Source organism: Cebus imitator, unplaced genomic scaffold (genome assembly GCF_001604975.1).
Source record: "Cebus imitator isolate Cc_AM_T3 unplaced genomic scaffold, Cebus_imitator-1.0 Scaffold91, whole genome shotgun sequence".
In the NCBI taxonomy this organism is placed as follows: domain Eukaryota; kingdom Metazoa; phylum Chordata; class Mammalia; order Primates; family Cebidae; genus Cebus; species Cebus imitator.
The window spans coordinates 3,686,311-3,698,301 of record NW_016107406.1 but is presented as its reverse complement, the minus strand read 5'-3'; the positions used below and the strand labels follow the sequence as shown (position 1 = coordinate 3,698,301).

At 58.0% G+C, this 11,991-nt stretch overlaps 2 protein-coding genes across 3 annotated transcripts; one reads left to right on the top strand and one right to left on the bottom strand.

The window, feature by feature from the left end:
* Positions 1-124: 124 nt before the first annotated feature.
* TMEM198 (transmembrane protein 198) lies at positions 125-6,788 on the bottom strand. Of its 2 annotated transcripts, none has more exons than XM_017535286.2 (5): positions 6,434-6,788; positions 5,918-6,122; positions 2,620-3,195; positions 1,332-1,534; positions 125-1,001 (listed from the first exon to the last, which is right to left on the bottom strand). In XM_017535286.2, the coding sequence occupies exons 2-5, from the start codon at positions 6,081-6,083 to the stop codon at positions 864-866; spliced, it is 1,083 nt and encodes a 360-aa protein (XP_017390775.1). In that variant the 5' UTR covers positions 6,084-6,122; positions 6,434-6,788; the 3' UTR covers positions 125-863. The 2 variants fall into 2 exon arrangements, with proteins under 2 accessions (XP_017390775.1, XP_017390776.1); XM_017535287.2 differs by having other exon boundaries at positions 5,918-6,087; positions 6,434-6,659.
* A 213-nt stretch (positions 6,789-7,001) lies between these two features.
* CHPF (chondroitin polymerizing factor) lies at positions 7,002-11,851 on the top strand. The gene is made up of 4 exons (XM_017535283.2): positions 7,002-7,586; positions 8,622-9,195; positions 9,680-9,859; positions 10,178-11,851. Exons 1-4 carry the CDS (start codon positions 7,273-7,275, stop codon positions 11,435-11,437), a joined length of 2,328 nt encoding a protein of 775 aa, XP_017390772.1. The 5' UTR covers positions 7,002-7,272; the 3' UTR covers positions 11,438-11,851.
* The last annotated feature ends 140 nt before the right edge of the window (positions 11,852-11,991 follow it).

The following is an 11,991-nucleotide window of genomic DNA, read 5'->3' as shown; positions in this document are numbered from 1 at the left end:
CCTCTCTGAGTGATGTGGGAGGGCAGATCTTGCCTGTCGCCCCTGTGAAGTGAATGACACTGGGGACTAAGGGCTGTAGTGCTTGTTCCTGGCCCATGAAAGTGCCAGCCACCAAAGACCACCATTCCTGGCAGAGGCCACGCAGTTTGGCACATTTATAAAAGATGTAAAACAGAGTGAGATGGGGGAGACAGAAGCATGAGGTGTCCAGGTTGGCATGACAGACACCAGACATGCACCGTGCATTTAAGCCCCTCCCCAACTCCCTTCCCAACCCAGCCCGGCCCAGAGCAGCACCCTCCACCCCCATCTCCTGCCACTGCCCTCAGGCTGGTGGCTTTGCAGAGGCCAGGGGACCAGGGTGAAGGGTGCTACAGTTTGCCCCATAGACAAGGACAAGAACCCTTAGATGAGTCTGGCTGGGAGGCAGGGCGATGGGGAGGAAGGCAGCCCCTCCGCAGAGACATGCAGGAGGTGGCCCATGGGATCCCGGCAGGGGGGAGGAGGTGAGGCATCGCCTAGAGAAACCCTACCAGTCAGAAATCTAAGGCAAGGGTCCCAGTGTCCCCTCCAAGCCTGCCCCCCCTACACATACACACACACGGGCAACACACTTACAACCCTGAGCACACCCCAATGGGGTTCACACCCCGAGTTCCTCAGGAGCCCCTTGGGAGCTTGGGAGGGGCCTTTCCTCTTAGGCCAAGCCTCGTCTGAGACAATCCTCCCTTCTAGTGACCAGGCCAGCCCTCTCCAGGCTGAGGAGAGAGAAAGCCAAAGCCAGGGGGCTGGGTGGCAGCCTGGCAGGCCTCCCCGAGCTGGCAGAGCTGGTGACTGCAGAGTCTAGACAGGCAGAGATACGGCTATACCCGCACTGGGGGGCCTGAGCAGGCTGTCAGAGGTCCCCGGGACCCATACTCATAGTCCGCATCTGTGGGTGAGGCCATGAAGGAGCTCAGGGAGCTCCCAGTCTGCCGGTCTCGGAAGCTCTGGATATAGCTCTGTAGGGGAGCAAACAGAGATGTGAGAGTCCCACCACAGAATCCTGCCCTAAAAGCCACCTCTTCCTGAATCCCCACAAGCCTTACTCCCCTAGAGACTGCCACAGACTCAGAGTCCACAGCCCTGAGACCCCACCACATACCATATCCCACTTAAAACCCATACTCAGGGTACAGTTCCCCCAATCCCCCCACCAGCTAGACCTGCCAAGCCCCTGGTGCATGGGCCTTCTAGATAGCAGCCAGCCCATGGGGGAAAGCCCAGTACTGTTTGGATAGTTTCCACACTTTCTTCTCCCCATTCTGGCTGGATGGGCTCAGGGGGCTCACCGGGGAGAGGACGTCTCCATTGAAGCGTTTGATGGGCACTGGCCTCCGCCGATAAGCAGGGTCTGGGGGCCCAGGCCTGGGAGGAGCCCGGGAACCTCTGGGGGGAGCCCGAGGAGGTCTCTTTTTTCGCCTTTTCTCCTTGCGATCTTCCTGCTGCCGAATTCGCATCAGTTGTACGCGTCGGCGCTGCCGGCTGATGACCACTGTGGTGGGATGGGCAGAGAAGGAGCTCAGAGGAGTGTGCGCCTTATTTCCCCTGAGCCCTCCGTCTGTCTTCCCACCTACAGCTGCAGGTTTCCAGATTCCTCTTGTCCATAAACCCTTACTCCCACCCCGTCATGTCCTTTCCTGGTCTTCTACCTCTTGGAGGGGACTTCCCACTGTGGCTCTGTTCTTCCATAGGTCTTTATGGAAGATTCCTAGGTTTCCAGTTACCCCCTTCCCGGCTGTCATTGCTCTCCCAATCCTCAGCCATAGGTGACTCACCTAGGCCACCCACCATCATCTTTCCACCGGACAGCCACAGCTGCTTCCTCACTGGTTTCCCCCTACGCTTGCTCCCTCCAGTGCTTTCTACGCTCAGCAGCAGAATGAGCATCCCAAAAGCAAAATTCGATTCTGTCCTCTCCTACTTTAAACACTCCAGTGGCATCTCATTGCCCTTCTAATAAAATGTGGAGTGTTTCTTAGGGCCCAGAGGCTCCACACAATCACCCTGGCTCCCACACCTCCCTCCCATACTCCAGCCCTACTTCCTCAAACAACCTGGCTCATTTCTTCTCAGGGCCCTCGCCCTTGCTGTTCCTCCTTCTCTAACTCTTTGCGTTGCTGGCTCCCTAGCCTTCAAGTGTCTGCTTACATATCACCTCCTCCAAGCAGCCTTCCCTGACCACCCTAATTCTAATGGCATTCATAGGTCCTCTTTCACATTGCCCTGCATATCTCTGTCATGTCACTCTACACAACTGGAATTATCTTGTTTGTTTGCATCTGTTACCTGTCTCCTGCCCACCCCAAACATACACCCATAAGGACAGGGACCTTTTCTGTTATAGCTCTGCTGCATCCCTGGTGCCTGGAATGGGGTTGGTTCAGAGCCAACGCTCCATATGTTTTTGCGGAATGAGTGATGGTACCCGGCTCTTATCCTTACAAATGCTGAGCAAGTCAGCCCTCTACCGCCATCCAGGCCTTCTGCTGCTGTCCCACACTCCCCAGTTACTCGGCACCCCCCTCCATCCCTGGCCACCCACTCCTCTCATGTTCACCTTGGCCTATGCCCCCTTACCTTCTGTATGGGAGTCCCCCTCAGCTGTCACCCGCCACTGCACCAGAACGCCCATCAGGCTGAGCAGGGGCCAGAGTGCCAACAGGGCCCAGCTTCGCCAGCAGAGGGGGGGCACAGGAGCGGCCCGGAGTCTCTCCACCACGTAGCGCCCCAGCAGTAACAGCTCAGCAAAGTAGTCAGCGGCAGTAGCGATGAGCGCAGCACCAGTCACGGCGGTGGCCAGGGTGGTGAGTGGGCGGGGCCAGCGCAGAGTGAGCAGGGCACAGAGCAGGCCGCCCCCCAGCAGCAGCCCCAGTGGACCCCACACGGAGCCTGGCTGGTAGTAGGGTGCGGAGCCCAGCAGGGCAGCAGCTGCGAGCAGCAGGCCGAGCAGCAGCCCCACCAGGAAGAGGCCCACGCTGCGCACCAGCATGGCCACCAGCCCACAGAGCAGCCCGATGCCCAGCGCGATGCCTGCGCTCGCCCCAGCACTCAGCTGTGTCTCTAGCACCCGCTCTCGGTAGCACAGGAGGAAGATGACCACCGAGCCAAACAGCAGCCCAGTGAGGAAGAGCACTGCTTTGAAGCAGCGGTAACCTGGAGGGGAACAGGGGCTAGTGAGGAACCAAGATGAGGTCACCAGGCTGGAGAGAGCAGGTCGGAGGGGTCAAGGACATGGGATCCCAAAGGAACCGGAGACAAAGACACTAAGATTAGAGATTTGCGGGTCACTGGGGTCATGAGGACATCAGTGATGGGGCCACTGAGGTCAGGGGAGGTTAGAGAGAGATGGCTGTTGGTGGTCACTGGGAAAGCAAACATAATCACTGAGATCATGATTTGGGGTCTGTGAGGGGTGACGTATTTGAGGATCACAGGAGTTAGGATAAATCTTTGGAGTCAAGAGTGAATCTGTACATTGGTGTCTTTGGGATCACAGGAGTCAGAGGGATAAATCATTGGGTTCCCAAGGGGATAAGCAAGAGTCATTGGGGTCTATGAGGAAGGATTGTTCAGAGAGAGGAAGTATTTGGAAATCAAGAAACTTGAGAGGTGGGGTCACACAAGTTTAGAAAGATGAGGTCTTTGGGGGTCACAGGGCTTCAGAGGGTACCATTGAAAGGTAACAATGAGGACAGAGAAGCAGGGTTATTGGAGAGTTGTCCTAAGGAATTAAGGTATTTGTAGGGTAGGGAGATTGACAGAAATGGAATCATTGAGAGTATAAAAGGATTTCCAGGGCGCGGCGGCTCACGCCTGTAATCCCAGCACTTTGGGAGGCTGAGGCGGGTGGATCATGAGGTCAAGAGATCAAGACCATCCTGGCCAACATGGTGAAACCCTGCCTCTACTAAAAATACACAAATTAGCTGGGTGTGGGGGCTCATGCTTATAGTCCCAGCTACTCAGGAGGCTGAGGCAGGAGAATCGCTTGAATCCAGGAGGCAGAGGTTGCAGTTGGCCGAGATCGCACCACTGCACTCCAGCCTGGGGACAAAGCGAGACCTGTCTCAAAAAATAAAATAAAATAAATAAATAAATAGAAATATTTAAAAAGGACTTCTAAGAAAGAGGAACACTGAGGCCAAAAACAAAGAATGATTGGGATCACAGCATGGAGAAAGGTGATCAGATGATGAGGTTGTAAGAATCAGAGAGGAGTAACCAGGGATCAAAGCTAGGAGTAACAGGAGATCAGAGGTGTAGAAGGTAAGGACGTAACGGGACGTGAGGGGATGTGGAGGTCACTAAGGCTTACATGAGGTCACAGGGAATCAAAGAGAAGGAAACAGTATTTGTGGAGTTTCAGAAATAAGGTTATAGGACCATTCAGCCCATTAGAGATACCTGAAAGGGTGGGGGAAGTGGAGATCCTGAACAGTTGGGAAGATGGAAGTCAGAGATGGGGGTCAAGGAGTCAGGGAGAGAGCCAAAGAGAAAGATAACAGAGAGGAGGGTCACTTCCAGGAGTGGGGGGAAATATGAGAGTCGAAGAGGCCCTGGGGTCAGAGAGAGGAGTAGGGTATGGACAAGAGCTCCGAGTCTGTGAGCCTGGGAGTAGTGGCATCCAAGAGCGGTAGGATGTCAGCAAGCCCAGGAAAGGGAATATGAGGCGGCACTGAGCAACATGCAGAGGGAGTGGGTACAGATATGGAGGGGGTGAGGTGATATAGAATCCTTGGAGGCCCAGAATGTGTCCTGAACCCTTGAGGGGGCACTTCCTCCTGCCTACTTGTCAGTTGTTCAGCCCAGAGTTTGGGGGAGGAATGGGAGGGACCATCTGGCTCCCAACCCTGTCTACCCACCCATTGTAGGGGGAGGCTGCAGAACACAAGTCTTACATTACCTCTGCCCAGCCTGGAACCCCAGCCCCCAAGCCTCCTTTACCCACACTGGTCCCACTCACCTATAATTCTCCTCCTGGAGGCTTTCCTTGGGCCCCCAGCCTGTAGAGCTCACTCTTCTCTCTGAAGTTCTGTAACTCTTGCTACAGAGTCACTGGCCATTTACTCCCATTACACTGGGCCACTAGCCCATATGGCACCTTTATGCATATTAGAAAAAGGTGTGCCTTTCTCTAGGCAAAGCAGCTTTGTACCAAGGCCCAGAGTTTGTCAGGTAGAGCATGAGCTGGATTCCAGCCCCCACTTGCCTACTCAGCTGAGCTCCCTTATTTAGTACCCATCCTGTATTCACAGCAGCTCTGATTACTGGAGCCTGCTTTGTAGGCTAGATGGATGTGTGTGACTACCATCCAGCCTGCCCTAATATGTATCCCAGGTATAAATGCTCCCTGGAGTCCAGGAAGCTCTGGCGTCAGAGAGCAATCCCTGGAGCATTTACACCTGGGATACATATTACACGAGACATTACATAAATCTCCTCCCTGTCAGACAATATCCCCTGTGGTTAGGGACCATGTGTAATGACCCTGCTAAGTGTTTTCAGTGCCTACCTAGCACAGTGAACCAAACACATCTTCACTAAAATAGCTACTATCTATTGAAAGCTTATCAATTCTCATAACACTATTTGAGACAAATATTGTTCTCATTGTTCAGATGAGACAACTGAGGCTCAGATTAATGTGCCTAACACAAGTAGTAACTGCAAAACTAAATTCAAACTCAAGTATGCCCAATCAAAAAAACCTGTGTTCTCTATAATCTAGAGTCTAGATAATCTATAAATTTGTGGGATGAAAGAAAAGAAAGAATTATTCATGATGGTAGAGGGATTCAGTGAAGACTTGGGGGGCGCAGAAAAAGAACTAGGGAAAACACTGGGGAGCCCAGGTAAGGGATGATGGGGATCTCACCGAAGAAGCAGTAGACGACTCCAAACAAACAGCACATGATGCAGACGAGGGCCGGCAGTGCCTGGTACCTGCGCTCCAGGGGCTGTTCACAAGGTGCACCCCAGAAGGCATCATCTGGCTCAGGGGGCAGCAGCTGGAACCGCAGTGTTGCCACAGTCCCCGGCATAGTGCTGGGAATAGAAGGGAGTCACCCTTCCAAGTTAACCTGACAAGGGAAAGTTGGGGTCACGGAGGCATCCTGGGTCGCCACCAGGATGGGAGTGGGAGAGGGATTGGGAGAACTCAGCAAGGACAGTGGACAAAGGAGTGGTATCCACATTTGTGCAGCTCTGGAAGCATCTCTGGAGTGGGGAGCAAAGACAAAGGGAAACAAAAGTGCTTGGCTAGAGGAGGCTGGGATGAAGTTAAAAGAGGGACGAGGGTCAGGGGGGATGATGGCAGGGTGCCGACGGTGAGAAGGAGGCAGCCAAGAGGTTCGTCTGTGGGCGGCTCAATATGGGATTGTCCAAGATTTACCTGGGCTGGAGGCGACCTGAGCTTCTGAGTAAAAGAGGCTGTGCAGAGGCCCGAGGGGCCGGGGTTGCGGGGCGCCAGAGGCTCCAGCTGACTGGGGTCCAGGGAAAGTCCGTCGTGCGGGGAAGGGGGCTGCTGGGCCAGAGAGACTGGTCTCGGCGCGGCAGCGGCGCCGCTCCACCTCCAACACCGGCTGGCGCTCCAGTCCCGCGGCGTCCCGGAACTCGGGCTGGGCCTGGGGAAAGGGAAAGAGCAGGAGCCGGGGCTCGGGCCGCCCCAGAACCGAGGCCCCATGCCCTGAGCCCGCCCGCGGCCTTTGGTGCTGATGGACAGCTCCGGCCTCTGCTCCTGACGTCACTCAGGGCGCACCATCCAGGCAGAGGCGGGCTGCTTCTGACGTCATCCGGGACGCACCAACCACGCCGCGGGAGTCAGGGGACTCCGCCCCCGGCGTATCCCTCTCCTGCACTGAGGAGGGGGCACTTCCGGGGGTCCTTCCCCTTTAACCTCCCCCTTCTCCTCCCTCTCCGGTAGCCGGAGCCCGAGACCCCACCCCGGGGGCGGGGCCCCCGCAGTGACACGTCGGACAGCGGCGGCAGCGGCTGAGGCTCAGGCACCGAGCACAGGGATCCCGCGCAGCCCAGAGCAGCTGCTGGAGGGGAATCGAGGCGAAGCCCCGGGAATTCGGCTCGGGCCGCTGGCTCTGCTTGGCGGGGAGGGAGCGGGCCCGCCCGCGGGGCCCGGGCCCTCCGGATCCGCCCCCTCCCCGGTCCCGCCCCCTCGGAGCCTCCTCTGGCTGCTCTGGGTCTTCGCCGGGGCCCGGGACCCGCGGTCCGGGCGCCATGCGGGCGTCGCTGCTGCTGTCGGTGCTGCGGCCCGCAGGGCCCGTGGCCGTGGGCATCTCCCTGGGCTTCACGCTGAGCCTGCTCAGCGTCACCTGGGTGGAGGAACCGTGCGGCCCAGGCCCGCCCCAACCTGGAGACTCTGAGCTGCCGCCGCGCGGCAACACCAATGCGGCGCGCCGGCCCAACTCGGTGCAGCCCGGAGCGGAGCGCGAGAAGCCCGGGGCCGGCGCAGGCGCCGGGGAGAATTGGGAGCCGCGCGTCTTGCCCTACCACCCGGCACAGCCAGGCCAGGCCGCCAAAAAGGCCGTCAGGTAGTGATCGGCTGAGCCTGCTCCACCCCCTGGGCAGCTGCCCGAACGCGCGCGGGGGAAGCCGCCGGGCCGGGGTCGGGCTCCGGAAGGAAGGGGCTGGCCGGCCGGCCAGGAAGTCTTTGGGCCCCGATAACTTCCGATGGCCCTGCCTTCCTGAGAGGCTTGGGGCCAGTCCGAGGCTTTCTCTGGGCCTGGGCTGAACTTGCTGGCCTGTGTTCTAAACCGGCTCGACCCGATGGCTCCCCAAAGATCCTCCTAACTCCCTGGCAGGGCTGCTGGGGTTAGATAAATGAGTTGTATATAGGGTGAGGATATAGAGACAGGGAAAGAGAAAGGCAAGAACTAGGATTTACCTGGATCTCTTGTTCCTGAGTGGGTTACAAGGGCCACCTCAGGGCGAGATGGGGGAGGGAGGAATGTACCCATCCCATTAACCATTGATGTCTCTGCTGATGAGTGGAAATAATTTCTAAGTAACATTGAGTTCAAATTCTGGTTCTGCAGTTTACCTTCTGCCTTACCAAAGGTAAGTTCCTGGCGTCCCTGCGTCCAGTTTGCCCCTCCCCGCAAAGACACGCACTCACCCCTATGCCAAACGTTCCTTTATATCATTTATGTGAGAAATTTTTGGCATAATGGCATATTTATATAGAAATGAGTAGATACGTGATGTGTCCAGCATTTGGCTGGGTGCTTTAAACAGATATTATCAGTCCCATTTTACAGATGGCTCAGGTTAAAAAACATCCACAAGGACGTAACTACTAAGTGGTGAGCCCCGGAATCAGACCCACAATATCTCTGCCCTATCTGGGTGGATATTGCCATCTCCCAAATGTAAAGGACTACCTGGGTAAGACCAATATTTCATTTAAATCCTCGTGACCCCTGGGAAAGAAGGGTTTATCCTTATCCTATTCACAGGTGAGAAAACAGATACAGAGAAGACGCAACCTGCCAGAGTCTGTGCTGACCGCCACCCACACTCCCCGCCCCGTTGTCTTTTTGATAATGTTGTGCCATCTCCTCCCCCAGGACTCGCTACATCAGCACGGAGCTGGGCATCAGACAGAGGCTGCTGGTGGCGGTGCTGACCTCTCAGGCCACGCTGCCCACTCTAGGTGTGGCCGTGAACCGAACCCTGGGTCACCGGCTGGAGCGTGTGGTGTTCCTGACGGGCGCACGGGGCCGCCGGGCCCCACCTGGCATGGCGGTGGTGACGCTGGGCGAGGAGCGGCCCATCGGGCACCTGCACCTGGCGCTGCGCCACCTGCTGGAGCAGCACGGCGACGACTTTGACTGGTTCTTCCTGGTGCCTGACACCACCTACACCGAGGCACACGGCCTGGCACGCCTAGCTGGCCACCTCAGCCTGGCCTCCGCCGCCCACCTGTACCTGGGCCGGCCCCAGGACTTCATCGGCGGAGAGCCCACCCCAGGTCGCTACTGCCACGGCGGCTTTGGGGTGTTGCTCTCGCGCATGCTGCTGCAGCAGCTGCGCCCCCACCTGGAAGGCTGCCGCAACGACATCGTCAGTGCGCGCCCCGACGAGTGGCTGGGACGCTGCATTCTCGACGCCACCGGGGTGGGCTGCACTGGTGACCACGAGGTGAGATGATCAGCTACCCCACTGATATCTCCTGTCTTAATCAAATCCTGCTGAGAGGCAAAGTGGTGATGGAGATAGCAGGCCTGGTTTTCTATGCTAATTCGGACCTTTATTTTCTATCCCTGTGACCCCAGATAAATTACTAAATGTCCTGGGCTTCAGTATCTTCCTCTGTGCAATGGAAATAATTACTGCTCGGGGTTGTTACAAAGATTAGAGAAAATAAGGTAGCTCTGTGCATAATAGACATTCGATGTTATTATTTTAGCTCTTGGACAGCTCTGAGTCAGGACACATGCCCATTTCGCAGCTGAGCTAGCAGAGGCTTGCTGGAGGTCATGCAGACTCACAGCTGGTCAAGGTAGACTTAAACCCTCAGACTGCAAGGCCACAACAGGTCATAGGATGAGGAGCCGAGACGCTGACTGTGAGACAAGGGAAGGCAATGCCAGCCATCATGGACCCCTTCCCTTCCTCTCCCCAGGGGGTGCACTATAGCCATCTGGAGCTGAGCCCTGGGGAGCCAGTGCAGGAGGGAGACCCTCGTTTCCGAAGCGCCCTGACAGCCCACCCTGTTCGTGACCCTGTGCACATGTACCAGCTGCACAAGGCTTTCGCCCGAGCTGAACTGGAACGCACATACCAGGAGATCCAGGAGTTGCAGGTATGGTCTAGGCCTGGGGGTGGTGGGTGAGGGGGACAGGACCTGAGAGGTCACAGAGATCCCAGAGACATGAAAAGCTAGCACTAGAATCACAGAGCAAACCTATTCCCAGCCCCTGCCTGTTTGTACATTCTCTGATGGGCCTCCAGGGCTCTTAGGCTGCCTGTGCTGGGGAAATGATAGCTATGGGCTCTGGATGGGCAGAGGTTGGCTGGGGACCAGGGACCCAACCTGAGTGATACCTGCTGCCTACCCTAGCTGTGTGCTGGTGCCTGTGGTCTGTCCCTTGCTTGCTTATGGCCTGTTTCTCTGATCCAGTGGGAGATCCAGAATACCAGCCGTCTGGCCGTCGATGGGGACCGGGCAGCTGCCTGGCCCGTGGGCATCCCAGCACCATCCCGCCCGGCCTCGCGCTTTGAGGTGCTGCGCTGGGACTACTTCACAGAGCAGCATGCTTTCTCCTGCGCCGATGGCTCACCCCGCTGCCCACTGCGAGGGGTGGACCAGGCTGATGTGGCCGATGTTCTGGGGGCCGCTCTGGAGGAGCTCAACCGCCGCTACCATCCAGCCTTGCGGCTCCAGAAGCAGCAGCTGGTTAATGGCTACCGACGCTTTGATCCGGCCCGGGGTATGGAATACACGCTGGACTTGCAGCTGGAGGCACTGACCCCCCAGGGAGGTCGCCGGCCCCTCACTCGCCGAGTGCAGCTGCTCCGGCCGCTGAGCCGCGTGGAGATCTTGCCTGTGCCCTATGTCACTGAGGCCTCACGTCTCACTGTGCTGCTGCCTCTGGCTGCAGCTGAGCGCGACCTGGCCCCTGGCTTCCTGGAGGCCTTTGCCACTGCAGCACTGGAGCCTGGTGATTCTGCGGCAGCCCTGACCCTGCTGCTACTGTATGAGCCGCGCCAGGCCCAGCGCGCAGCCCACGCAGATGTCTTCGCACCTGTCAAGGCCCATGTGGCAGAGCTGGAGCGGCGTTTCCCCAGTGCCCGGGTGCCATGGCTCAGTGTGCAGACAGCTGCACCCTCACCACTGCGCCTCATGGATCTCCTCTCCAAGAAGCACCCACTGGACACACTGTTCCTGCTGGCCGGGCCAGACACGGTGCTCACACCTGACTTCCTGAACCGCTGCCGCATGCATGCCATCTCCGGCTGGCAGGCCTTCTTTCCCATGCACTTCCAAGCCTTCCACCCAGCTGTGGCCCCATCGCAAGGGCCTGGGCCCCCAGAGCTGGGCCGCGACACTGGCCGCTTTGATCGCCAGGCAGCCAGCGAGGCCTGCTTCTACAACTCCGACTATGTGGCAGCCCGTGGGCGCCTGGCGGCAGCCTCAGAACAAGAAGAGGAGCTGCTGGAGAGCCTGGATGTGTACGAGCTGTTCCTGCACTTCTCCAGTGTGCATGTGCTGCGGGCAGTGGAGCCGGCGCTGCTGCAGCGCTACCGGGCCCAGACGTGCAGCGCGAGGCTCAGTGAGGACCTGTACCACCGCTGCCGCCAGAGCATGCTTGAAGGCCTCGGCTCCCGAACCCAGCTGGCCATGCTGCTCTTCGAGCAGGAGCAGGGCAACAGCACCTGATCCCATCCTGTCCCCGTGAGCCACCCCTCCCCTAAAACCAGAGCCACCTGCCAGCCTCGCTGGGCAGGGCTGGCCGTAGCCGCAGACCCCAAGGTGGCCCACTGGTCCCCACTCTGGCTTTGTGGGTCCCTGGGCTCTGGACAAGCACTGGGGGAGTTGCCCCCGGAGCCACGCCCTTCTTGTCCCAAACCCAGTCTCCCTGCCCCCTGACGCTGCTGATTTGGGCTGTGGCCTCCACCTATTTATGCAGTACAGTCTGCCTGACGCCAGCCCTGCCTCTGGGCCCTGGGGGCTGGGCTGTAGTTGAGTTGATGGGGAAGGGGGAGCTGAGGAGGGGGCATCTCCCAATTTCTCCCTTTTGGACCCTGCTGAAGCTCCCTGCCTTTAGTAAACTGGCCAAGTGTGGACTCGTGATTTGGAGGTTTTGAGGGCAGACGCGTGGGGGAGGGAGGGCTGGCTGAGCACGCAGGCTCCCCTGCCCCTGCTGGGGCCTGCCTTTCCTTTCACCCGGGACCAAGTCATGCATGTGCCCAGCCCCGCCCCAGCCCCCAGTG

Bases quoted from the DNA above. Each gene is read 5' to 3' on its own strand.
- CHPF (XM_017535283.2), top strand. From the start codon at position 7,273: ATGCGGGCGTCGCTGCTGCTGTCGGTGCTGCGGCCCGCAGGGCCCGTG. The intron at 9,196-9,679 runs GTGAGATGATCA...TCCTCTCCCCAG, and splicing joins GCTGCACTGGTGACCACGAG to GGGGTGCACTATAGCCATCT. The intron at 9,860-10,177 runs GTATGGTCTAGG...TCTCTGATCCAG, and splicing joins AGGAGATCCAGGAGTTGCAG to TGGGAGATCCAGAATACCAG.
- TMEM198 (XM_017535286.2), bottom strand. From the start codon at position 6,083: ATGCCGGGGACTGTGGCAACACTGCGGTTCCAGCTGCTGCCCCCTGAG. The intron at 3,196-5,917 runs GTGAGATCCCCA...GTTCCCCTCCAG, and splicing joins AGTCGTCTACTGCTTCTTCG to GTTACCGCTGCTTCAAAGCA. The intron at 1,002-1,331 runs GTGAGCCCCCTG...GCTCCCCTACAG, and splicing joins ATGGAGACGTCCTCTCCCCG to AGCTATATCCAGAGCTTCCG.